The sequence below is a fragment of the Formica exsecta genome, unplaced genomic scaffold (genome assembly GCF_003651465.1).
Source record: "Formica exsecta isolate Colony F162 unplaced genomic scaffold, ASM365146v1 scaffold117, whole genome shotgun sequence".
Lineage (NCBI taxonomy): Eukaryota > Metazoa > Arthropoda > Insecta > Hymenoptera > Formicidae > Formica > Formica exsecta.
In genome coordinates this window covers 698,270-723,322 of record NW_021848510.1, presented here as the reverse complement: position 1 = coordinate 723,322, position 25,053 = coordinate 698,270, and the positions used below count along the sequence as shown (strand labels likewise).

The window sequence follows — 25,053 nt, the reverse complement described above, 5'->3', positions numbered from 1 at the left end:
AAAAAAAAGAGGAAAGAGTTGTGCGCGCGCAATGATGCGACTCGCCCACCTGTTTCTTTCTCCCTCGCCAAAACTGCATCCGCGATCCAATTCTGAAAATAATCCGCCGGGATTCCCGCGGAATCGACTTGTGGAAATAATCGCGACGTCATAAGAGAGAACGGCCTTGACTCCTGTCCATCTCATTCTCTTGCTTGGAAATCGAAGTCGACTCGCTAATGCCATGAGAGAAAATAAAATGCACGAAAAGAACTATATATCCCATCTCTCTTAAACCCAGATGAAAAAGCTACGAAATTACAAAAAGCGTTCGGAAAGAGAAACGCGCGTCGAAATCGAAAGAATGGTCTTTTCGTTCCCAGATCTCGTGAAATCGGTCGAAACAGGGAAGGAGCAGAGGGGAGAAGGAAGGATGAGAAAGAGAGTCGAGGGGCAAGACGAAGAAAAGAATGCGGTGGAGGGAGAGCGAGGAGAGTTATGTGTAACAAATTTTTGTATATGTATGTGTGTGTGTATATGTATATATGTATCTCCGTCGTACGATTGTCAATGATGATAGTCACTCGCGAAATTCTCCATTCTCGTTTTCCGTCCCATTTGGCGGTAGCGAATAAAGAGATACGTAATATGTACATAGTATGTAGGAAGGCAAACCTTTGGATTAGAGTCTCAGCCGCGGAAACACTCTCTACTGCCATTTTCGTTTTCGGTTCCGCAGATCGATCACGATCTGTGCGTGTCTCGCTCTCGTTACCCCGAAGTGAACAAGTGAGTCAGTTTTCCTATATCAGCACTGCGGCCTCTCCCGATCGGCCGGGACGGCGATCAAGCGATCATACGATCGATTCGACCGACCACACTCGACAGGTCTTTGCTCTGGCGGAATAATCGCGCTGCTCGAATGAATGCTAGCATTTGCGAGAGAGCATAATAAACGCTCTCCGTATAGAAACGTAGTCTACGAAAGACTACGTCTCCTCTTTTCTCTCCCTTTCTCCGTCTCTTGTCTCTGTCTCTCGTTTTTTCACGCGAATAACCGTAACGGTTTTCTTTCTACGTAACGCGAAAAAACAGTTTACGCCCTTGTTACGGTCGTTCTTTAATGGCTTTTTCTCTCTCTTTCTATTTCACAAAAGGACCTTGGAGTCCTCGGTGGGATATTTTTTTTTTTTCCCGAAAAGTTTCTCCTACCGAACTGAATGAATACGAATATTTTGCACTTTCGGCTGGTTTATACCCCTTTTCCTCTCTCTCTCTCTCTCCCTCGCCGAGAGGGCAACGGATATACAAATTTTCACTATAGTGCGAGATCTCTCCCTTGCGCGAGCGATCTCGCGATCTCTCTTTTCCAAAAAGCCCGCAACAAGCAGAATGGAATTCGGTCAAATCGCGCGATCCTCCTTTTCTCGCCGTCGCGAGAACGACGTCATTCTGGCTGACGTGGCATATGGCTGACCCAGGCGACGAACGCTCGTCGTGGGCGTCTCTTTCTCTCGCTCTCTCTCCCGTTTAGTGATTATCTTTTTACCTACCCACCCTATCTGCCTGTTTGTCCGCCCCCCGCGCCGTCCGTTTGTGTGTCTGAGTGTTACGTCGTTGCGTGTGCGACCTCGTGTGCGCGCGCGACGTTTGCGGCTCGTTCGTCGTGTCCGAAACGGAAGTGCGACGCGATGAAAATGGGAACGCGCTCGCGCATGCGTACTCCCCGGAGATCCCCTTCGGAAAAATGAGAGGGGGGGGGGGGGGAAAAAAAAAAAAGAAAACGCGACTCTCCGATCGGAGAGGGAGAAAGAGAGACGGAGAGAGTCCTCTTTCACTCCCTCTCTTCCCCCCCAAAGCCTCCCCTTGATAACGATGCTTTCACTCTTGCGATTTTAACCGCACGATTCTTCGGCAACGACGATGGTTTCCCTCTCCTCGAATTTAACGACGAACGTTTATTTTCTTTCAGAGAGAGACAGAGATAGGGAGCGACGGATGTTTCAATGCGCGCGACCCTTGCCGAGAGATCAATGAACGTGCGGGTGAATAAAGAGAAATTCTCGTGAAATCAGATGTAAAACGATCTGGATATCACGGATTATTCCCGATAGACGCACCCTCCCTCTGTCAATAAGTTAACGCGACAACGACAAACAACGAACGCGTGCTTCTCTTTCTCGCACGCGTCCCCGCGTCGTTCGGAGATTTAGATCTCTCAGCAAGAGCGATATAAACAACATATGGATGCAGCGAAAAAACTTTGAGATTATTGTAGCCGCAAGCAAAGACGAAGAGTACGCGATCGGTCTGATGCGTTATTTACTATTCAGCAGAGGTATAAAAATGTAGCAGTCTATGACGGTGAGCGAAACTTCGGAGATCAAACTAAACATGGCCACATCTGGAACTATTCTGAGCCTCTGAGCCAGACGCTCCGTCACGGAAACCTTTCGATGGCGGCGGCGAACAAGCTAGCAGCGGATCAGGAGGGATAAAATGACGCTAGTCGGCCAATCGCGCGCTCCGTCAGTCGGTCACGTGATCGCGCGCCCACCGTCCCGCGTCACCGTTTCTTCTACCGCTCGTCACGTCTTTCTTCTCTCACCCTCTCGCGCGCGCGCGTGATTTCTCTCCATGTCATATGTACAAGAGATTCCTAAATATTTGCTGCGATATAGTAGGAATGTTGCTACGCGGAACTTGTGCGAAAGATGTGATGCGGCGAGTACTAACCGAGTTGAAAACGTCCGGTTCGCTTTAAATACAGGTGCGCGTTTTGACAACTTCGAGCGCGCACGTGATGCCTTCTCGGAAAGCTTTTAATAATATACGAAGCTTATATATATATATATGACGTTTACTCGCTATTAAATTATTTTTAAATATTCATATTGAATATATGATTTAAATAAACCTATCATTTAAATAAATTTATCTATATGGTTTTTCCTTTTACGTAACTAACAAGATTAGTAGGAGAGTCATGTGCTGATAAGTCTGTTTTCTCTTTGATTAGATAAGTGCTTATGTGTGTGCAATGAAAGACAGCATTATTAAACTGATAAAAGGAATGATTAATTGCCAGGGAATTTGTAATTCTGGTGATCTAATAAATAAATTGTATCAGTATTTTCATATTCATATAAATTAAATATTTGTCATTAATTTTTTAACATCCTAGGCATTTTATTATTTACATATACCTAGAGACATTAAAAAAGAGTTATTTAATAAATATATGTAATTTAACTTCTTTTTTTATAAACATATTAAATGAAATAATTTGTACAAAACATGAGGCACATTTATATCGATCACACTATATATTACTGCATTTTGGAGCAAAAATGTTTTGCAACAATCTTTTAAAAAATTATATATATAAAAAAAAATATTGTTTCCTCCCGACAAAAAAGTTTTATGCCATATATATTTGAATACAAGTTCACTCTCTCTCTCTCATATTCCTATTTTTGAAAAAAAAAACTATTGTGTAAATAAATTTTGTATAAGCTTCTCTTAAAAAATTGAAATTTTCTGCAATTACCATATTTGATACTGTTTCATTAATGGTACTGATGAAAAAAATATTGTAAATTTATCAAAATACTGTTGCAAAATACATTCTGAAACAAAATGCTAATAAATTATTGTTCCGATCATAATTATTTCACATGTTCATGTGAGCGATGATGAAAAACGAATGAAATACCGCTATCCCAACACTGTCGTAACGGTATGTCCGGTAAATGCCGCGGATTATGCGAGTGTCGCCATTCGGACAAATCGGAATTGCAGTCGGATTGCTCCGGTGGACCTTTCACTTCGATCCCATTGACGCAACGTTTGCATTTGAACCTAAATAAATAATAATATAATTCTTGTTCCGCGAATCATTCTGAAATACTTAAAACCTATTACACTTACTTGTCGTGTGTATCTGAAACAGTACTTTCTTCTAATTTGAATAAATCGCGAAGATCGTTTATAGTGAAATGCCTCGCTACATCATCTTCTTGATCAACCACTGTGGAACTCAATGCTTTCTTATGAGCTTGTCTCTGAAATATTTTTTCTTCTATCGTCCCAGTCTGAAAAAAAAAAAAAAATAAAATTTATAAATACATATTAAATTTGAAAAAATTATTTAAAGATTATTTAAAGATTATGTTAAAAAATATGAGAATTCAAATATGAAAATAATTTTGTTAACTTATTGTTTGATATAAATATATAATTTGGTACTACTAACAGAAAGAAAACGATAGACAAAGCACGGCTTCTTCTGGCCGTCTCTCCAAACTCGGGCCATCGCTTGGTCGTCATTTGCGGGATTCCAATCCGGATCGAACATGACGAGACGATTCGCACCGATGAGATTCAAGCCGCATCCACCGGCTTTTGAGCTGAGCATGAAGATGAAATAGCTGCTAGTGTCGCTATTAAAATTGTCGACTACTTTCGATCTCTTTTTGATAGTCATCGTACCGTCGAGTCTCACGTAATTGTAGGAACGTTTACTGCACAGTTTCTCGAATAAATCGAGGGTCTGTGTGTAATTAGAAACTAGTACTATTTTGTCGTTTGTTGTGGTTTTAATGGACGCCAACAAACAATCCAAAACCATCAGTTTACCTGATAATTCTGGTAGCAATTGCCTGTAACAAAGATTCTATTATCAAATGATATATTTTTTTTCATTTCATAGCGCAGTAAAATTTAGTTTTACTTTGTAGAATAATGCGGCGGCAACAATTGTGCAGCTTTCTCAAATCCTTCTGTTTTTTCCATTATTTTATCGTATATCAAATCGGGATGATTACACAGCTTCTTTAAAAGAGTTATGGCAGCTAGAGCGGATAAACGACTTCCATTCTTTGGATTATCATTCTCTATATAAAATGTGTACACACAAAAAAAGATATAAAAAATATATTTTATCTATTTTATTATATATTATGTGATACCATATATTGAAATGTTGCCTTTTATCTTAAAATTGTTAATTAAATGATTTTTTAAAAACGTACCTTCCATAGACTTTTTTATACTATCACTCTGTATGAAGTTCTTGTAGAGACGAGTTTGCAGCTCTCCCATTTTTATGCATACTACGAGTTCGTATTTCAGTGGTAGATATTTCGAAAGTAAAGCGCTAGTACGTCTAATGAGACATTTATTAACAACTGATACTAATTCGGACAAACGTTCCTGAGCGAGTTTACGTTGCTCGTCTGTCGCAGCTGCGTCTTGGCCACGTAATATGGGCGTCTCATATTTTCTTTTAATAAATTATATGTAGCTTTTATCGACATTCCATTTACCTGCGCAGTTCCCAGTAATCCTTGATTAACAAAGTGTACTAGGGAGAAGTATTCCAGAAGATCATTTTGTATAGGCGTTCCGCTGAGCAATACTCTTCTTTTAGCCTTTAAACCCATTAAGGATTGATATGTTTGATTTTCGGAATTTTTTAGGCGATGGCCCTCATCGCACAATACAAGGCCAACTTCGTCTTGATGTAATACATGTGAGTGTAAGCGAAATGTTTCATAACTTATAATAAGAATAGGAGTTACACATCTGCCGCCGTAAGTTTTCATGAACCTGAGGAGTTTTGAATCAATTTCTGCTTTCTTTCCTCCATCAATAGCGAGCGTGTTGACCATGTTATTTAACCATTTGTTAATTTCATTGTACCAATTCTTCACTAAAGAGCTGGGTGCAACAATAATTGCTTTGTCTATTAACGGTTTAGTTTCTGGTCCTATGCAAGCATTTTTTAATTGTATTCTTTTCATCTTTTCTACTAATTTTTTTGAACAGCTTTATATGGATATCTTACCTTGCTTCAATAACGTCCATAACAATGTTATGCATTGCAGTGTTTTGCCAAGACCCATTTCATCTGCCATAATACAACCATATGCATCTTCTATACGTTTACCCGTTACACATTCATACATAAATTTCACGCCTTCACGTTGATGTGGCCTTAATACATTGCACAATATAGGATCTACAACTACGTGTACAAGTAGCTTACATCTGCAAAAATTATACACATAATGTAATCATAATTTTATCTCAAAAACTATACATATTGTAATGGATTGGATAAAACTATTTGAACATGTTATATTTAGAAATATATATACATACGGATCAACTTTCAATCTTTCATGCTCGGATAATTCTGGTGGCGAATAGACGATTAATGCGTTGGGATCATCAGGATCATGCAATGGTCTACGTGGTCCTGACAGACGTAATCCAAGAACTCGTCCAGATAATTGATAACCGGGCACTGGTATTTTAAATGGTTTGCTAAGAAGTCTTCTCACTCTTTCTTCCTGATTGATATCATACATATATCATATTTTTATAGTAAAGATCTAACAATTAAGATCTTTTACAAATAAACTTACATGGTCAGATACTATTTTTTGCATTGTGTGGATGTCATCATCGGAAAGAAGAACAGCTTTGCGTTCCGATATTTGTATGTCTTTGACATTTTTGGAAGTCCTTCTTTTTGATTCTGGCGGACAATTTTCAGACAAAGTTATCGCTGCAATATCCTGTGGTATATCCAAGAGTAAAGGACGTTTCCCTCGTTGACTGGGTGCCAGTGACCGAATCTTGAAACACATACATAAAGAAAGAATATATATTATTATATTTTAAACTTTTCGTAAGACAAGTGAATAATACTTTAATCCATTTGTTAGGTAAATTGAATTAATTTTGTTTTATTAATAAGTTATAAACGCAATATAAACATGCGTAATGTGAATGACAATTCTATACTCCATATGGATAGAAATTATTATTCAGAAGAGTACATTAACAAACAAAATGGAAATAGTCTATAATTATTACCATTTCACTTTCGAATATTCATCCTGTTGAAAAATCAACGAAATATCTCGTAATTTATTGTCGAATACAAAAATGGCGCGAACCGCTGATATAAAACCAACCTCGAAATTATGATCATTAACTATAAAACGATACTAGATGTAACATAGCGTTGTATTTTATAAACACAGCTAATGGTGATACGATAGTGGATAATTTGTTTTAAGCGCCAAATTCAAATCAATTTTGATGTAATTTTCTCTTCATCATTCTGAGAATTTTTTTAACACATTACTTTTATTTATTACAATCAATGATAAAGTGAAGGGAAAATAGAGAAAATATTTAAAATTACAAAGTGTAAAAAGATTACAAAATTAATTATATGAAAAAGAAGAGAAAATCTAATATAAGACAATTAATCATGCAGAATAATTCATGGTGATAGATTAAATAACAGCATTTAAACAAACAAAGCACTTCAAACAACAATTCTTCTTTAATTATCTATTTCTAACATGTACATTTTGCCTTTTGCAAGAAAATACATGATAATGTTTCGCTCAAAACATTCTCTAGAAGTAACTGTACATATTGTGTTAAACGTCTCTCTCGTTTCAATTGGTTCATCAAACGCATAAAGAATCTTATATATGTGAATTTCGCAATGGAATGTAGGGAACGCAAAAATACAACGTGATCATAGATGTATTTCTCTATGCTTTTTGTCTATGTTAATACTGAATAATATATTACACTTTACAATGGTCGTTTGGTGTGAGTGAACACTGTCGCTCTAAAGAAGAGAGATATATGCATCAAATGTTGAAACAATATATATTCACAGTGTTTATTATTTTCATGATGAATAACATGCGTAGTCTCATACAAATCTGCGACTTGCACATTTGCATACGCCAGATTCTGCAATAAATCTGTTATAATTTTCAATTTACTTTACATATTAATATCATTGCTATTTACTTTACCTCTCATTGCACAACATCAAAAAACGTGTACGTTCCTTGTAAGCTTGTAACGATAATATTTATAGCGCATAAACAAGACGCGTTATACTCTTCCATCTTTTTTCTTTTCATTTAGATGCATATTACATACATGCCGCTAAATTATTCTCTTTAATTATTCTCTTATCTCGTTACGTCAATCTGTTTTTGTAAATACGCGAGAATAGAGATATTTATATTCCAATTAATATCAATGAAAAGATATATCGAGCTTGTACGTGTGATTTTCACCATTTAATTAGTAAGTGAAACAAGCTTACGCGTAAGGCGAGACACATAAATAAAAAGGCGATTAATGACGGGAATCCCTCGGATAGAATTCCGCAAGGATGCTGGCCGGAATTCGCTTGAGCATCTCCTTGGGGAAGATTCGCAGCAGTTGCCAGCCGATATCTAACGATTCAAAGACTGTGCGGTTTTCGTAGCTACCCTGTGAAATGAAGTTCTTCTCGAATTTTGACAGGAATTCCAAGTACAATAGATCATCTGGCGTCAATGCCTCCTCTCCTACGACGGCTTTCATCGCCTGGACATCTTTTCCAATGGCATAACAAGCATACTAAAAAGCATAATAAAAAATAATTATATGGAAAAATATTTTAAAAGTAATTATAGAAAAAAAGATACAAGATGTATAAAAAATAATATATGTATATATAAGAATATCATAATTCAATTTCACAATTTAATAAGTTCGAATTTCTTTATAATTCAATATGATAACTCACCAGTTGATTAGACACATCAGAATGATCCTTTCGCGTCATGCCTTCGCCGATGGCGGACTTCATGAGACGCGACAAGGACGGTAGCACGTTCACGGGCGGATAGATTTGCCTGTTGTGCAGCTGACGATCTACGTAGATCTGACCCTCGGTGATGTAGCCAGTGAGATCAGGAATCGGGTGAGTAATATCGTCGTTGGGCATAGTGAGAATCGGAATCTGCGTGATGGAGCCGTTGCGACCCTCCACACGGCCGGCACGCTCGTAGATGGTGGCTAGATCAGTGTACATGTAACCGGGGAAACCACGTCTACCCGGTACTTCCTCACGAGCGGCCGATACTTCGCGCAACGCTTCGGCGTAGGAGGACATGTCCGTGAGGATAACCAGCACGTGTTTTTCGCATTGATACGCCAGAAATTCGGCCGCTGTCAGGGCGAGACGCGGCGTGATGATTCTTTCGATCGTTGGATCATTGGCCAGATTCAAAAACAAGCACACGTTTTCCATAGAACCGTTCTCTTCAAAGTCCTGCTTGAAGAAACGTGCAGTCTCCATGTTGACACCCATAGCCGCAAACACAATGGCAAAATTGTCCTCGTGCGAGTCGAGAACGGATTTACCAGGCACCTTTACAAGACCCGCTTGACGGCAGATTTGCGCGGCAATCTGTCACAAAATAAAAATTGAAGAATGAAATTTTGATTAAAAATATTGAAAAAAAAAAGGGAAATTTTCATTTTATAGAAAGTAAGATCAAATTTTGATAATTGTACAAATTAATTTTGCGTAATTTAAGTAATATTACAATACCTCATTATGTGGCAAACCAGCGGCGGAGAAAATGGGAATCTTCTGACCGCGAGCGATAGAGTTCATCACGTCGATAGCTGATATTCCAGTTTGAATCATTTCCTCTGGATAAATACGGGACCACGGATTAATAGGCTGTCCCTGAATATCCAAATAGTCTTCCGCCAAGATCGGCGGTCCTTTGTCGATCGGTTTTCCCGATCCGTTAAATACACGGCCCAACATGTCCTCGGACACTGGTGTCCGCAGGATGTCACCGGTAAATTCGCAGTGAGTGTTTTTTGCATCAATGCCAGATGTGCCTTCAAAGACTTGAACCACAGCTTTAGAACCAGAGACCTCCAATACTTGTCCGGAACGTAAAGAGCCATCAGCGAGCTTCAGTTGTACAATTTCAGCGTACTTTGGAAATTTTACTTCACGATATTTCGCGGATTTATCGAGTTTCATGGTTGATTCCATCAATTGATTTAATATTACGCCTACTTCATTTCTCTGTCAGTATCATAGGTGAGACTATAACATGAGAAAGGAAACAGAAAATCACTGAATCAAACTTGTGCAAATGCACAGCATAAACTGTTGACGCAACTAGACCTTGCTCATGATCCGCCGTGACGTATGATTTAATGAGTCTGCGTTATCATCTCGTTATGAGGCTTTGGAGATTTTTCAATCTGAGAATTATCTGAAAACAGATGATTGAAAAAAATTGATTTTTGTGGATAATTACAAAATATTTATGATCATCTGTTTACACTATCATAAAATTTTTCATATTATCATATTTTTTTCATTTATTTTGTCTAGAATTTACTGTTTTGTATAATGCTTAAACCATGTACTGTTTATTATTATATTTATTTTTCTCTATATGTATTTAATCCCAATGAAATACAGCCTCAAACCTCATGGGAAGATTAATGTAAATGTTAGAGCAGTTATGCAGATACGCAGTTGATCGTTTATTGCAAGAGCGTTTTTATCAAGTTGCACTTCCTTTTAACCAAGCTTATTGCTCGTAATTGCATTAAACGTGGGCAATGTATACGACGAGGTGCTGCAAAGTTTTTTACATTATATATATATTCTAGCTTCTGTAAATACTTATATAAATTCTTGTTTTGGATTCGGAGATTTAGATGCAAATCTCAAGCGAACATTTTACAGCTTCTATGTAGAATATGTAATTTTGGCTAGAATTACGTAAACGTAATACAATTTTTATATTTATAATTATATTCTACATTTTTTTATGTATAAAATAAAATGTTTAAATCGTATCGTATGCAAATATTTTAAAAATATGCTCGATGTTCTTTTAGCGATGTTATTTTTTGCGCATCGATATTTTGCAATATGTTCGAAAAATGCATATGTGTAGAATTTGCGATAATATATTTTTTTAAATAACAGGCATAATGATATATTTCATATGCTTTAGATTATTATTTCTTGCGAATTAAAATTTATGTCACCGTCTATATCGCATATGTAAATTAATGCTTAAAAAGTTTTACCTAATAAGTTTTGAAATTTAATTAATAATTTTAAATTAAATTTAAAAAATTAGTTGTTTCCTAAGCGCACTACAAAAAGATTTCAAAGTTGTATATGTATTAGATCCGATATATAAATATTAAAAGAATTTTAATTGATAATAAAAATTAATGAGATTATATATATAGAAAAACTAAAATTTTTCCAAGGGTCATTAAAACTTGGGAAAATTTAATAGCTTTAAAAATATAAAATATTGTTTGCAGATTTTTTTCTGATTTATTTCTAATTGATTTAAATGCCGGTTAATATCGAATATCAACACTTCATCATATTTCTAGTATCGATTAACAAATTGAAGCAGAATTTTGCTAACGTTGCATTATACAAGTTTATGTATTTACAGAAGCTATTCGAGCGTTCGATAAGATCGATTCGACATATACGATCGTCGCATAATTAATGCATGCCGCTTTATTCGTCATAAAAGACATGAAAGTCAACGAAACACTTGTTTTTGCTGATAAAGAAAACCGATAATCGACTGACATTCTTCGTTGTTAATAACACATGATTTAAGTACAAAATGTTATTTTTTTATACGATCATAAAACATAGAAAATATAATTTTATCCTCTATTTATATCGGACCAATATAGTTCATAAAAAAATTATTTATATATAATATAATTTTTATAGGAAAAAATCAAAAAAACTTACACAAATAATATAAATGCAAGCCCGTGTAGAGTTAATTAATTTTAGAATTTTAATCCACAACACCGGTTTTCGTCGTCGTTCCGCTCCGCGGAATGATGTGAGATGTCCTTGCCATTCTTAAATGTTTCGTCTAATAATTCTCCTTAAGTTAAAGAAAATTTTCCAATTTTATCTTTGCGATTATCTTTCCATACTTTTTATTATTAAATTTACAAACGATTTTTTCGTCTCGTTCAAGCATCAATTTTATGATACGCCTTTCAAATGGGGCTGATAAAAGAAAATTCTGAGCTGACAGCTGTGCAGATGATACTGAATGAGTGGGTACATCACCAACATTGACCTCGATACGCGAATCTACGTATATGTATACATAGCACATCGAAGCCTAGCTCTCGTTTAAATATAGTCCACCACTATCCCAACTAAAAATTTGCCAACACAATAAACTAGATTATTTCTGATGTACACTTGCACACAGTATTTTATATAAAAAAGTTGTATACGCCATTTATACGGGCTTTTTTTACGCGAATTAATTTGTAATTTTTATCTTCAATCTTTCGAATTTTTTTTTTTTTTTGATAATGCTCTTAAAAAATTCATGTATTAATAATTGAAACATATTGGATAATATAGAAAGATATATGAGAAATGAAATGTCATATATGCGATCACATAACATATTGCATGTAACGATCGTGTTCCGATAAGATTCGCAGACTAAAAATATCTTATACGGGATCTATTACACGGAACAATGTCCGTGCTTACAATAATCTCTGTGTATTATTTTGGATTCTTGTATTTTAAAAATGTTTTTCTAGAAATTATATATATATATATATATATACATATATACATAAAGAATATTCCATAGAAACAAATATATATATATATATATATGATGTTTCTTTAACTATATCTTTCGTTATATAATGCAAATTGAGAAAGAGCTATAACATTACAGCTATTATTACGATGCTAGTTAGAATTACAGTTATACAATAATCCAAATAATGTAAAAATTGCTATTCTAAAGGTTAATTTGATTGAGGTAATAATAATTTTATATGTTTATATGTTTTAAGTGCATCGAATAATAATATTAACAACAAGAATAATAATAATAATAATGCAATGTTGTAGTAATCTATATCCTTGTGTTTTGTGTTTAATAAGAATTTCTATAAAATGCAGTAGAACACCTGCAGTAAGAACACATACATTTACTAATTAAAATTGATTTGAAAATAGATGTATTTTCTCGCACGTAGATAATTTTAACATTTTGTAATATTGTTATTGCCTATAAAATTTTTAGGAATCTTATTTTACGGACTAGATGAAAATACCAAAACACATAGCCTAGATATGATAAATGAATGAGATAAATATTACGCGCGAGATCGCATCGAGATATTTTCGAATTTGCCAACATTTATATACGATATCATTGTGATAAACCATGTAAACATTAAGCAATGTTTGCTGTATTCTGCAATATGTTATTGCGGGATACTACAAAGTTCAAAGTACAAGGTTCTCGAATTGTGTTAGCTTTCTCTCGGCGCGGTGGAAAATAATTCTTTATTTCTTCTTGACTTTTGTAATGGCATACGATTACAAGCATTAATAGTATCCAACAATAATATAATACACAAACATATAATAATAATAATATTTTGAAGAGAATTAATTACTATTCGTCACATGATTTATTGCAAAAATATATCGATAATGTCATCGTTCATGTACAAATTGCGATATAATTAAAATTATGTATAGTTAAAATTAACGATTTAAATCATCAATAAATATAATTTAATATCTTAAGGATAGCATAAAGAAAGGTTTGATATAAATTTATTCCTATTAAAACAAATAAATTAGATTTTTAAAAATAATTGAAATAGCAAAAATAGAAAAAGAGATTTTTTTCAGAAAGTTCAAACCTGATGTGTGCAAATAGATTACAAAATCTTTTACTGTTTAATTTCAAAACTAATTTAATCTCGAACAATTATTATTTCAATAAAATCTTAAGTTCGCGAAATAACCGTGCAAAGATGTTGTTTCTCATTTCTTATATATATATTTGCAGATCAGCTGGTGTACATCCAGGGTGCGGCAGCGACACCCGTTGAATTATTGAGAGCGATGACCGACTACGGTGTACGCTGTGATGTGAGAAACGTCCGTCTATATCACATGCATCTCGAGGGGGAGGCTCCGTTCGCTAAACCAGAAAACGCAAGTACGTTACGATGTACATTCGACGTAATCTTCTGTATTTTAAAATATTTGAATAACAACTCGTCATATTTAGCGCGTTGTTTTACTTATTCTTCGCGCTCTTTTGCGTCGCACAACTCGCTTCCAGCTTTGTCTCTATTCTAATAATCTACTTTACATAATATCCTTCTTGTATAATTTGTTATATTCAAAAAAGTTTAATTCTTTATCTTTTAATTGTAAAAGTTTTTAATTTTGTTTTAACAGAAGTTTAATTTGCGAAAAGAGATTAATGCTAACAATAAGATTTTCATAAAGTTGAAAAGCTTGTACTACTTAAGTTTGTTTTTACGAACATGTATATCTTACAATGTGTTTGCTTAGAACACTTCAGATCTATCAGTTTGTTCATTGGCGGTAACGTACGGCCTGCGGTGAATGCAGGCACTGCCGATTGTATTCCCATTTTCCTACATGAAATCCCGCGTCTCTTCAAAGAAGGCTACCTGAAACCCGACATCTCGCTCATCCACGTGTCTCCGCCAGACGACAAAGGTTTCTGCTCCCTTGGCACCAGCGTAGACTCCGTTCGGTCGGCCGTGAGTCATTCCAAACGTATCATAGGTAAATCTCGGAAAAATCTCCCGAATACTTACGTTCTTCTTCAAATGGAGGCAGAATTTAAAGAGAAGCTAATTTTCCACAGCTTTAGTTAATAAGAATATGCCCAGGACCTTTGGCGACGCTATTATTCACGAAAGCCATCTGGACTTCGCTGTGGAACATCATCAACCGTTACCGGTTCACCCGGCGAAGCCACCGTCTAAGGCTGAACAGCAGATTGGCAAATTTATCGCTGAGAATCTGGTAGTAGACGGCGCTACGTTGCAGATGGGTATCGGCAGTATACCCGATGCCGTGCTGTCGTTGTTGCACAATCATAAAGATCTAGGTATTCATAGCGAAATGTTCAGCGATGGTGTGGTGGATCTCGTGAACAAGGGCTGCATCACGAACAATCAAAAGACGATGCATCGTGGTCGGATCGTCGGTTCGTTTTGCGTGGGCTCGGAGAAACTTTATGATTTCATGCACAATAATCCCTTTATAGGTCAGTTCGCGTCTGCATTTTTCACATGTTTGAAATTATTGTTGGTTATCAATAGTCTTAAGTTTCATTGCCTTTTTTTTACTTGTTTTCAACAGAGATGCTGGTTGTGGATTACGTCAATGATCCTAGAATAGTTGCCAAGCAACCAAAGATGACTGCCATCAATTCATGTATCGAAGTGGACATCACTGGTCAAATTTGCTCAGACAGCATTGGTACGAGAATGTATTCTGGTTTCGGTGGACAACTGGATTTTATTATGGGTGCTGCGATGAGCGAGGATCGACAAGGAAAGCCGATCATAGCTCTTAAGTCGGTCACCTCTAAAGGTCAGAGTAAAATACAGCCGGTTCTAACTTTAGGTAAGTAGATTTATCGAAATAATCTTTATTTTCCATAATTCCATGAATTCCACTATTGAACGACTGATGCAGTATGAAAATAATTGTGTATAAATCTTCAAGTGAAATGATGCCATTATAATCCATTACAATTTTTGAAGTTACTGCTTAATATATTATGTTGAAAAATACATAAAAAAACCTATGATGCAGATTATAATACATAATAATGATTTAACATACTATAAAACTATATATTTAGCTTTTTAATTTAAACATAAATTCGTATCAAATCTGATTTTGGGTTAATTCACTTCTGTATTGATCCAACACATTCACATGTATATATAGTATATACGAATCATTATTCCGTTACATTAACAGGTTCTGGAGTAGTCACTAACAGAGCGGTGGCGCGGTACGTCGTGACTGAACAAGGAATCGCCAGCCTATTTGGCAAGAGTCTTCAGCAACGAGCGTACGAATTGATTCAGGTGGCTCATCCCGATCACAGAGAGGCGCTCGAGAAGGCGGCGTTCGAACGATTGAAAATGATGCCTGCGCCATAAACTCGAAAACAAAGTCACGAGGCAGAAAAATCATATTCAATAGCATTTTACAATCGGTCGTCCGCGTGTTTTAGTCGCGCATATAACGGCCAACAATCGAAGAGTCACGTGGTGTCTTCTTCTTGTACGATATACGCACTCTCTTGCCAGAAGACAATTCGGCCTCCTAGAATAAAAGAGAGATGGTGAATAACATGTTAACTAACTAGATTGAGAACTTAATATGCTAAATTGTAACATTACGTATATAAGAAGAATTCGTAATGCGAAAGATTGCGCTTATATCCATATACATAGATACTAATTAAGTTATACGTATGTTTTATATTGCCGAGAGAAAGAGACGTGTTCACGCTTTCGAACACAGACAAATAAAAAATGGCATTATTTACAATTAATGCCATTCCGAAATGTGTAAGCATTTTTTATATTAAATCGAATTATATAATTTCCCGTATGTTGCCATTGTAATGAGAAATTCGAAATACGAATATAGAAAAAAAAATATATATATTGTATAAGATGAGAACGCTAATACTGTTGATGTTTCATTATGCACGATATCCTCGATATATTTTTTTTATGTTAAAAGAAATGAGATAGATATAGTGCACTTGCATTTATATATCTATATTTGAAATATATTTTTACGTGTATATTGAAAAAAATTCAAATCGATAGTGCACCCGCCAATTATATAAATATTATCTCGAAAAATCGAACGCCGCCAAATCAGATGTTCAAATAACGGTTTGTGGAGATGGCAACCGCGATTCATATCGTTTGACGTATACGTTCAACGAGATCTCTTTTATATTATGTATTTCATAAATTTTTATACGATCATTATATACTTATTGTCGTATCATCAACGAGAACTTGCCAAATTTGGTGTTGTCAGTTTCGGAACGATGAAAAGATGTTCCGAAATCTGAGATTAATCTTCGGCAAAATCCGGCAAAATACGACAAAATCTTTTCATTTAAGCGGACAGCGGTATTTGGAAAGTCTGAGGGAACCCTCTCAACCGTTGAAACGATGTCCAAAATGGGTTTGCGTGGAAGACGCGGTAAAAATCATAAATTCAGGTATTTATTACAACTGTATTACAGTTTAATAAACCGATATTTAAATTTTCTGTGTTTTTTATTGAAAAAATATAATTGTTTTATAAATTTTTTAATTAATTGAAATTCATTAAAAGAAAAAGAATTAAGGATATATAACATTTTTAATTTAATTAACATATATATAATATGTCATATCAGAAAATTTCAAAAAACAGAATAATTTTTTCATTAAATCCTCAACAAATGTAGATTATTATTATGAGTGTGTATATTACTGCAAAGCAGATTCTCTTTACAAACCAATTATTTCTCTTTTCAGAACATTTGGTTTTCATACAAGGTGGTGCGGCCACGCCGATGGAGCTCGTGCGCGCCATGACCGAGCACGGGGTATGCAACAATTTGCGCGGCGTCAGATTGATGCATATGAGTCTCGAGGGAGATACACCGTTTGTCAATCCCGAGTTTGAGAGTACGATATTCGCGAAATAGTCGCAATCTTTATCCATAACACGATATCCAGTGATGGAAAATAATAGCCTGTGGCGATGTTATATTAAAGAGCACTTCAGATCCATCAGCCTGTACGTGGGTACTAATGTCAGGGAGGCGGTGAATGAGGGACGGGCGGACTGCATCCCGGTATTCCTGCACGAGGCGCCGAGGTTGTTCTATGAGAAGAGAATCGTGCCGGACATCGCGCTGATCCACGTGAGCATGCCGGACGCACGTGGATTCTGCTCGCTCGGTGTGGGTGCGGATTGTACCCGCGCCGCGATTTGCACCGCCAAAGTTCTCATCGGTACCGAATCATTAATCATGATAACGACGATAATTTTAAGATGTGATAACAAGATGAAAAACTCGCTATCCTGATCCACCTGTCGGTCAGCGAGAATTTTGAAGGCGTCAATTAATAAAATAATTGCTTTTATGTATAATCATTAATTGCAATAATAAATTATTAAAAAAATGTTTCTCCTTTTCCAGCGCAAGTAAATGAGCACATGCCAAGGTGTTTTGGCGACACGGTGATCCACTCGAGCCATTTTGACTGGGCAGTGAGATATGATTGTCCTTTACCTTGTGTGGTCTGTCCACCGCCCAACGACCTCGAACTCGAGATTGGCAAGATCATTGCGCAGCGTTTGATCGAGGATGGAGCGACGTTACAGCTTGGTATCGGTAATATTCCCGACGCGGTACTCTGTGCCCTGGTCAATCACAAAGATTTAGGAATACACTCGGAGATTCTTTGCGATGCGATGGTCGATCTCGTCGAGCACGGCAACATCACGAACAAGTGCAAGACCAAGCATAGAGGACGTATGGTCGGTTCTTTCGGCATCGGCACAAAACGATTATACGATTTCCTGCATAACAATCCATTTGTCGGTAATTATGACAATGGACTTATCTTGATTGAAACAAGGCGCCCCTGCATTATTTTTCAATTGTAATTGTATCGTATTGACTGCTAGAGATGCTAGCGATCAATTACGTGAACGATCCTCGGATAATCTCGATGCAGCCAAGGATGACGGCCATTAATTCTTGTATCGAGATGGATCTTACCGGCCAGGTGTGCTCGGACAGTTTAGGCTGTAAGATATATTCCGGCTTCGGCGGCCAGTTGGATTTTCTTCGAGGCGCGGCGATTAGTCAGGATGGTCGTGGAAAGGCCATCATCGCGTTCCCCTCAGTCACCAGCAAAGGAGAGAGTAAAATACAACCAGTGCTTAAACTCGGTACGATCAAAATCAGATTCGATTACAAACTATTGCTGCGAATAAATTTTATTTTAGTATATAATTTAATTAATTATTAATTATTTGATAAAATTGATATATATCTTGACGAATCTATTATAGGAGCTGGAGTGGTGGTTACAAGAGCTCACGCGCATTACATAGTCACGGAACACGGGGTGGCGGATCTTTTCGGTAAAACCTTACGACAAAGGGCGAATGCATTGATTCAAATTGCGCATCCCGATCATAGAGAATGTCTCGAAAAGGCCGCGTTTGACCGCTTGAAATCTAACCCAACAAAATATCTATAACATAATATCTCGTGTGATATGTAAATATATTTCAAATTATATGATAGTTCAAGTCCTATATTACGTGCATATGCAAGAGAGAGGCAGAAATCCCCTTAAGCACATATGTCTTAATTTAAATTTGAACCACTAAATTAATGTCACATAAATATTCCGCGTCCAAAATTAAAGATATTTTAAATATTTATTGATATTTTTCCATTATTATTTTTACATCAAATGAGCTAAGATAGTAAATAATTTTTGAAACATAAACATCCTAAATTTAATAAATTTATGGGAGAATCATAAATACATTTTGATGAAAAGACTTGTTGTGTTGTGTTATAAATTTTACTCTTTTTGATGTATAAATGGATTTTTGTCCAAAAGTTCATTAAAAATACACATACTGCGATCATAGAAATATTCATGCTATATATTAAATGACTGCACAATATCAATCTTGATAGTTTAAATATCCTATTTACAAGAAATAAACTAAATATGTTAGAAGTCTATACCTTCCGGCAGAGTTCCCTCTTTTCTTCTCTTCTCGACGTTTTCATAATATTCCGAGAAATCTACGTAAGGCTTGATTCTGGCATTTCGATCTGTTATTCTGGCACCAGGCGGATACATGTCTGACGTCGTTGACGTCTCAGTCGTCGACGTGTTAAAGTTATCGTCAGTGATGCCGGTGCTGGTACTCGAGAGATCCTCGTTGTCCGGTATGCTGATTGGCGCGGTCTGCACTACGGGATTGAATCTAACAGACTGACTGGTGGGACTCTTCAGGGCGTGTGATAGTGGGAAGTTGAAGTTTCGCACCAGGAGAGTTATGTCGTCGCGTTTACTGGTGATCATGGTGTTTTGCGTGTTGCTCATGTTCACATCATGGTGGATCCTCACAACCTTGTCGACCACCGCCTGGGCGACACCAGTTAAAGTTGATTGTACCCGAAACTAAAACAAGCAAAAAGAAAAAAAAGATTTTACGTGCGGAAACTTTTCAATCTAACATTGTTTAGGTCAGAGTATACTACCTGTTCCACGGCTATCAAAGCTAATTCCTTGTTGACTTGATCGGTACCGGTCGCTTCCTCCAACGATTTGTATAAGCCACGCGACATGAGCAATAGAAATCTGCAGGAATCGTCCAGCTCAATACTACCGTGAATCTCCGGTTCGGCGATGATCGGTTCCGCCACGGAAGCTGCTAGCTCCTCAAACTCTCTGTATCCTCCCTTGACAAGATAGTTGCCAAGACAGCGCGTGTTCTCCTGATTTCCAAGATGAGAACCTGTAAAATGTAATCGATTCCTATTTACCGGAATATCTTTCAAACAGGTTAATGCGAATGAGATATACCTTGCCTGATCGATTCGACGTCCAAACCTAGTTGAGATAATCGTAAAAGCTCGTCTTCATTCCTCAAATCATGGTCCATGCTTAATTGTATGACTCGTAAAACTTGATTGCTGTCTGTTTTGCATAACAGAGCCCTGCTATCGCCGACATTCGCGACGTACAATTTTCCTCTATAAACTAAGGCAACCACAGCGCTGGTCCCAGATGACAATTCGCAATTTAGCGTATTTAGCTTGTCAACCTGAAAAGAAAATATATTGTATGCATTTAAAAAGAAAAGTATAGTTGTATAATTTTAAATATTCAGCAACTAACGAGGTCTGGAAATTTTTGATAGGTCTCATAAGAGTTCAGTCCATCGGGTATGTCAAACTGTAGACTAGCTCGTTCCGCTAACGAATCACCAATTGATTCTAGATATCCTTTTTCAACTGCTATGAATGCCTGTCTATAAAATAAATACCTCGCATGTAGATAACTTATAATTGTAACTACAACTTATATATGTAATTGTAATATATTTAGCATTTTTGTATAATTAATGTATTTAAATTGCTTCAACATAAAACATACATAAAATTTGCATCAAATCTGTTTTTTATTTCATATGTTACATTGATAGGATTCTTACCGAAGAACTTCCTTCACTTCCTCATCACTTGATTTGCCATTTAATTGCCCGAGCAAGATTTCTGCAGCCACTCTTTGCATAGCAAAATTGGCTGCTTTAGTGCCTTCGTGACCATCAAATACCGCGTAAAGAAATGTGGAATCGTCATATCTGCAGTGAAAACTGCGATCCTCAAATGGATGCTCCTCTTGTCGGTATCCATCTTCTCGATAGATCTGATTAGTAGAAAAGCCCACTCCTGAAATACCACTGAATCTCAACAACTCTTTTATATTAAACTTTATTTGTGTCATTATAATTTAATATACATATTCATCAAATAATAATAAATTTTTAATATTGTAAAGTATCAAATAAAAAATTTATCAACAAATACCTTGTTTTTGAAAGACTACTTATTATTGTAATTTATTCAATTAAAAAAAGTGTTCTTTATATATATATACATATTCTTTTTCAAAAAATTAATTCTGTGTCAATATTTCTGAATATCAATTCTAGATCATTATTATCAAAATAATGAACTATAAAAATGTACCAGATTGTTTGCAGACTGGCAAATCATCCGTCCAATTATACTGACTATCTTGAAAAAGCATCGAAGCTGGACGTTCTACCCCTGCAGACATTATTTCTTCTTACTTCAATTAATAATCAACAAAACTTGATAGAGACAATTATTTTGCATGGTCTTGGAAACATCGAACAAATTGAAGCAGCGAAAACTTGTCTAAAGATATACATATATGGCGCGAGCAGCGCGAGAGAAGAAGTGACAAGCTTCTTTTTCCACAGATTTCCGCAGATTTTTGTCCTGTGAAAGACGCAGATTTCCACGCTGACAGGAAATGGATAAACAGTAAGAGAGTTGAAGAAAATAACCAACACTGAAACTTGACACTCGATGGAGACAGTGCATATTTCAATGGATAACAACAAAGTTCCAATAAAGGTTAGTTAACCTAGATACATTTTGTCAACTCAAACTTGTTTTTTCATAATATTATCTATTTCCTTTTAATATATATATATTTTTTTGTGATACCAAAGTATATCCATACTTATGTCAAGCAATTATTCCTGATGCAGAGATATAGAAGAGAGGAGGAAGATGACAGTCTTAATATGGATGATGATAATTATGTGCCATACATATCTGTCAAACATCGTAAAAAGCAATTGCTCGCAAAATTGGGTAAACTCGGAGAACTAAAAGAGGAAGGTACCAATGTTGGAAAGAGTAGCAGCGAGAATGAAAAGGATGACGCTGATAATGATGATGGGCAAGTTTGGGGGAGAAAATCCAACATTTCTCTTCTTGACCAACATACGGAATTGAAAAAATTGGCTGAAGGTATAAAATCTCTATGAATAAAGTCCATACAAATAAAGAAGTAATTTAATCTAATTTAGAAAAATTGTTTATGTAAAATTCTTATTTTATAATATTTTAGCCAAGAAGGAGAGTGCTATGGAGAAGCAATTGAAAGAGGAAGAGAAAATTCTAGAAAGCGTTGCTGAGAATAAAGCTTTAATGGGTGTAGCTGAATTGGCCAAGGGAATTCAATACAAAGATCCTATCAAAACTAATTGGCAACCACCAAGAGTAATACTCAGCTTTGGAGAGGCACGTCATGAAAGAGTACGAAGGAAGCTTAGGATACTTGTGGAGGGTGATGAAGTACCACCACCTTTAAAGACTTTTAAGGAAATGAAATTTCATAAAGGAATCCTGTATGGATTGGAACAAAAAGGCATTATCAAGCCAACACCAATTCAAGTTCAAGGAATACCTACAGTGTTAGTTTCCATGTTTCAATTCATTTGTTTACAATAATATTGATGTTGTCACGTCAATGAGTTTTATAATACATTGTGCAAAAAGTACAAATGTTTTACAATTACAGATTGTCTGGTCGTGACATGATCGGTATAGCTTCCACTGGTAGTGGTAAAACTTTGGTGTTTGTTTTACCTATCATTGAATTTTGTCTGGAACAAGAAATCGATATGCCATTCATTAAGAAAGAAGGACCTTATGGTAAAGTATTTATGATAGTAAATAGATAGAGTGATATTTAATTGACACATATATATATATCAATACTTTATATATATCACAAATATCACAGCATGCTTTTATTAATATTAATGTTTTTCGATTCATAGGCTTGATAATATGTCCTTCGAGAGAATTAGCTAAGCAAACCTATGACATACTTCGACACTATACCAATAGCTTAAGGCATGTGAGTTGCCCGGAAATACGCTGCTGCTTGGCGATCGGAGGTGTACCGGTTTCGGAATCGTTAGCTATAATCAATAAGTTAATATTTTTTATTATTATTTAATTTTTGATATTTCTATTTTTAATATATGCGTATTACCTAAATTTATAATATAAATTCTATATTTATAGAGGTGTGCACATAATGGTAGCGACACCGGGACGTCTGATGGATATGTTACATAAAAAGATGGTCACTTTAAGCGTATGTCGTTATCTTTGCATGGACGAGGCAGATCGCATGATAGATATGGGATTTGAGGAGGATGTGCGAACGATATTTTCATTCTTCAGGGTATAATTATTATTTATCTCAATATTTATGTGACGCACGAAAAAATATCAAGTATTTTTATTTATTAAAATAATAAAAATTGTCTACTGTATATTGCATATTACAGGGTCAGAGGCAAACGCTGTTATTCTCCGCTACTATGCCAAAAAGAATTCAAAATTTTGCGCGTTCGGCGTTGGTAAAACCCGTGACAATAAATGTCGGTCGTGCTGGTGCTGCATCGATGAACGTGATACAGGAAGTAGAATATGTCAAACAAGAGGCTAAAATTGTTTACCTCTTGGAATGCCTTCAGAAAACTGCGCCTCCGGTTTTAATATTCGCGGAGAAGAAGCGCGATGTAGACGCTATCCACGAATATCTGCTCATTAAAGGAGTGGAAGCTGTCGCGATACACGGAGGAATAGGTATAGTTTTAGACATATTTCGCGAGTAAAGAATATTTTTTATAACTACAGCATGGCAATATAATCTCTAAGATCATTGAACGTATTAAATATATTAACATTCATGGTTTTATATATAATGCAATATAGTTTCACAAAGAAAAAAAAAATTACAAATAAATCATATTAGTATTTCAAAAAATATTTAAATATTGCTAAATATATAATTTATTTTTTATTAAACTCTCAGATCAGGAAGAAAGATCACGTTCGGTGGAAGCGTTTCGTGCGGGTCGAAAAGATGTGCTGGTCGCGACAGACGTCGCATCGAAAGGTCTTGATTTCGCCGATGTGCAACACGTTATTAATTATGATATGCCGGATGACGTAGAAAATTATGGTAATATATCGTGATACGCAAAATTATGATATCGGATCAGAAATGTGAGATAAATATTTAATGTATTACATACTTTTAGTGCACAGGATAGGACGAACCGGTCGTTCTGGACGTACCGGTATAGCGACAACTTTTATCAATAAAGCGAACGATGACTCGGTACTGCTTGATCTTAAACATCTGCTGATGGAAGCAAAGCAGAAAGTACCGCCGTTCTTGTTGGAACTTTGCTCGGAGAATGAAAAATACCTGAATCTTGGAGGTAAGATAATAGTCGGCGATTTATCTATCTTTTAGTTGGTATTTGTTTCCTCTCTCGTCGTTATTTCCGCTGTTCATATTCTCACAAACTTCTAATATCCTTTTTGCTTTATTGCAGACGAACGCGGTTGCAGTTATTGCGGCGGGCTCGGACACAGAATCACAGAATGTCCGAAACTAGAGGCTGTGCAGAACAAACAGGCATCCAATATCGGGCGTCGCGATTATCTGGCCAGCAATGCTGCTGATTATTAAACAGCATGTTTTAAATAAAATAATTTCTACATATTCATTGTAAATATATACATATAGAACTCCATTTTTTACGATAATAAATGTATTGTAGCTAGAATAACCAAAGAGAAAGTAACAAATATATTTAAAAAATATTAATTAAAATAAATATTTCAATTGAAAATTACAAAT

At 35.9% G+C, this 25,053-nt stretch overlaps 7 protein-coding genes across 9 annotated transcripts in view; 3 read left to right on the top strand and 4 right to left on the bottom strand.

The window, feature by feature from the left end:
* LOC115240499 overlaps positions 1 to 1,024 on the bottom strand; it is a 9,701-nt gene extending 8,677 nt beyond the window's left edge. For both annotated transcript variants that reach the window (XM_029815691.1, XM_029815698.1), the window contains exon 1: positions 655 to 1,024. In XM_029815691.1, the coding sequence (XP_029671551.1) occupies positions 655 to 698 (44 nt within the window). In that variant the 5' untranslated portion in view covers positions 699 to 1,024. The remainder of the gene's footprint in view (positions 1 to 654) is intronic.
* A 222-nt stretch (positions 1,025 to 1,246) lies between these two features.
* On the bottom strand, positions 1,247 to 7,008 carry LOC115240621 (DNA repair and recombination protein RAD54-like). The gene is made up of 10 exons (XM_029815879.1): positions 6,865 to 7,008; positions 6,411 to 6,623; positions 6,145 to 6,335; positions 5,828 to 6,030; positions 5,296 to 5,749; positions 5,013 to 5,263; positions 4,712 to 4,874; positions 4,235 to 4,640; positions 3,910 to 4,073; positions 1,247 to 3,840 (listed from the first exon to the last, which is right to left on the bottom strand). The coding sequence occupies exons 1-10, from the start codon at positions 6,865 to 6,867 to the stop codon at positions 3,648 to 3,650; spliced, it is 2,241 nt and encodes a 746-aa protein (XP_029671739.1). The 5' UTR covers positions 6,868 to 7,008; the 3' UTR covers positions 1,247 to 3,647.
* Positions 7,009 to 7,323: 315 nt separating this feature from the next.
* LOC115240178 (V-type proton ATPase subunit B) lies at positions 7,324 to 9,859 on the bottom strand. Its single transcript, XM_029815162.1, has 3 exons — positions 9,410 to 9,859; positions 8,600 to 9,265; positions 7,324 to 8,430 (listed from the first exon to the last, which is right to left on the bottom strand). Exons 1-3 carry the CDS (start codon positions 9,857 to 9,859, stop codon positions 8,164 to 8,166), a joined length of 1,383 nt encoding a protein of 460 aa, XP_029671022.1. The 3' UTR covers positions 7,324 to 8,163.
* A 3,254-nt stretch (positions 9,860 to 13,113) lies between these two features.
* On the top strand, positions 13,114 to 16,406 carry LOC115240170 (4-hydroxybutyrate coenzyme A transferase-like). Its single transcript, XM_029815149.1, has 6 exons — positions 13,114 to 13,171; positions 13,677 to 13,886; positions 14,249 to 14,488; positions 14,571 to 14,975; positions 15,071 to 15,337; positions 15,701 to 16,406. The coding sequence occupies exons 1-6, from the start codon at positions 13,114 to 13,116 to the stop codon at positions 15,883 to 15,885; spliced, it is 1,365 nt and encodes a 454-aa protein (XP_029671009.1). The 3' UTR covers positions 15,886 to 16,406.
* Positions 16,407 to 16,558: 152 nt separating this feature from the next.
* On the top strand, positions 16,559 to 19,048 carry LOC115239907 (4-hydroxybutyrate coenzyme A transferase-like). The gene is made up of 6 exons (XM_029814757.1): positions 16,559 to 16,973; positions 17,275 to 17,427; positions 17,518 to 17,757; positions 17,946 to 18,350; positions 18,437 to 18,703; positions 18,827 to 19,048. The coding sequence occupies exons 1-6, from the start codon at positions 16,805 to 16,807 to the stop codon at positions 19,015 to 19,017; spliced, it is 1,425 nt and encodes a 474-aa protein (XP_029670617.1). The 5' UTR covers positions 16,559 to 16,804; the 3' UTR covers positions 19,018 to 19,048.
* LOC115239910 (TGF-beta-activated kinase 1 and MAP3K7-binding protein 1-like) lies at positions 19,030 to 22,115 on the bottom strand. 2 transcript variants are annotated; one of them, XM_029814777.1, is made up of 7 exons: positions 22,060 to 22,115; positions 21,537 to 21,617; positions 20,999 to 21,236; positions 20,683 to 20,815; positions 20,368 to 20,608; positions 20,043 to 20,299; positions 19,030 to 19,962 (listed from the first exon to the last, which is right to left on the bottom strand). In XM_029814777.1, the coding sequence occupies exons 2-7, from the start codon at positions 21,595 to 21,597 to the stop codon at positions 19,507 to 19,509; spliced, it is 1,386 nt and encodes a 461-aa protein (XP_029670637.1). In that variant the 5' UTR covers positions 21,598 to 21,617; positions 22,060 to 22,115; the 3' UTR covers positions 19,030 to 19,506. The 2 variants fall into 2 exon arrangements, with proteins under 2 accessions (XP_029670637.1, XP_029670628.1); XM_029814768.1 differs by lacking the exon at positions 22,060 to 22,115 and having other exon boundaries at positions 21,537 to 21,698.
* LOC115239877 (ATP-dependent RNA helicase abstrakt-like) lies at positions 21,741 to 25,040 on the top strand. The gene is made up of 10 exons (XM_029814679.1): positions 21,741 to 21,950; positions 22,088 to 22,352; positions 22,453 to 22,798; positions 22,906 to 23,039; positions 23,168 to 23,324; positions 23,418 to 23,580; positions 23,687 to 23,987; positions 24,217 to 24,366; positions 24,446 to 24,628; positions 24,746 to 25,040. The coding sequence occupies exons 1-10, from the start codon at positions 21,903 to 21,905 to the stop codon at positions 24,880 to 24,882; spliced, it is 1,884 nt and encodes a 627-aa protein (XP_029670539.1). The 5' UTR covers positions 21,741 to 21,902; the 3' UTR covers positions 24,883 to 25,040.
* The last annotated feature ends 13 nt before the right edge of the window (positions 25,041 to 25,053 follow it).

Bases quoted from the DNA above. Each gene is read 5' to 3' on its own strand.
- LOC115240170 (XM_029815149.1), top strand. From the start codon at position 13,114: ATGTTTGCTGTATTCTGCAATATGTTATTGCGGGATACTACAAAGTTC. The intron at 14,489-14,570 runs GTAAATCTCGGA...AATTTTCCACAG, and splicing joins TCATTCCAAACGTATCATAG to CTTTAGTTAATAAGAATATG. The intron at 15,338-15,700 runs GTAAGTAGATTT...TTACATTAACAG, and splicing joins ACAGCCGGTTCTAACTTTAG to GTTCTGGAGTAGTCACTAAC.
- LOC115240621 (XM_029815879.1), bottom strand. The intron at 6,031-6,144 runs GTATGTATATAT...TAATTTTTGCAG, and splicing joins GAAAGATTGAAAGTTGATCC to ATGTAAGCTACTTGTACACG. The intron at 5,264-5,295 runs GTCGATAAAAGC...ATTTATTAAAAG, and splicing joins ACTGCGCAGGTAAATGGAAT to AAAATATGAGACGCCCATAT.
- LOC115239907 (XM_029814757.1), top strand. From the start codon at position 16,805: ATGTTCCGAAATCTGAGATTAATCTTCGGCAAAATCCGGCAAAATACG. The intron at 17,428-17,517 runs GTACGATATTCG...GTTATATTAAAG, and splicing joins TGTCAATCCCGAGTTTGAGA to AGCACTTCAGATCCATCAGC. The intron at 18,704-18,826 runs GTACGATCAAAA...AATCTATTATAG, and splicing joins ACAACCAGTGCTTAAACTCG to GAGCTGGAGTGGTGGTTACA.
- LOC115239910 (XM_029814768.1), bottom strand. From the start codon at position 21,627: ATGTCTGCAGGGGTAGAACGTCCAGCTTCGATGCTTTTTCAAGATAGT. The intron at 20,300-20,367 runs GTATATCTCATT...TACATTTTACAG, and splicing joins CGTCGAATCGATCAGGCAAG to GTTCTCATCTTGGAAATCAG. The intron at 19,963-20,042 runs GTAGTATACTCT...TGCTTGTTTTAG, and splicing joins CTTTGATAGCCGTGGAACAG to TTTCGGGTACAATCAACTTT.
- LOC115240178 (XM_029815162.1), bottom strand. From the start codon at position 9,859: ATGAAACTCGATAAATCCGCGAAATATCGTGAAGTAAAATTTCCAAAG. The intron at 9,266-9,409 runs GTATTGTAATAT...ATTTTGTGACAG, and splicing joins CTGGTTTGCCACATAATGAG to ATTGCCGCGCAAATCTGCCG. The intron at 8,431-8,599 runs GTGAGTTATCAT...TATGCTTTTTAG, and splicing joins CTGATGTGTCTAATCAACTG to TATGCTTGTTATGCCATTGG.
- LOC115239877 (XM_029814679.1), top strand. From the start codon at position 21,903: ATGGAGACAGTGCATATTTCAATGGATAACAACAAAGTTCCAATAAAG. The intron at 23,581-23,686 runs GTATAATTATTA...TGCATATTACAG, and splicing joins CGATATTTTCATTCTTCAGG to GGTCAGAGGCAAACGCTGTT. The intron at 23,988-24,216 runs GTATAGTTTTAG...TTAAACTCTCAG, and splicing joins CGCGATACACGGAGGAATAG to ATCAGGAAGAAAGATCACGT.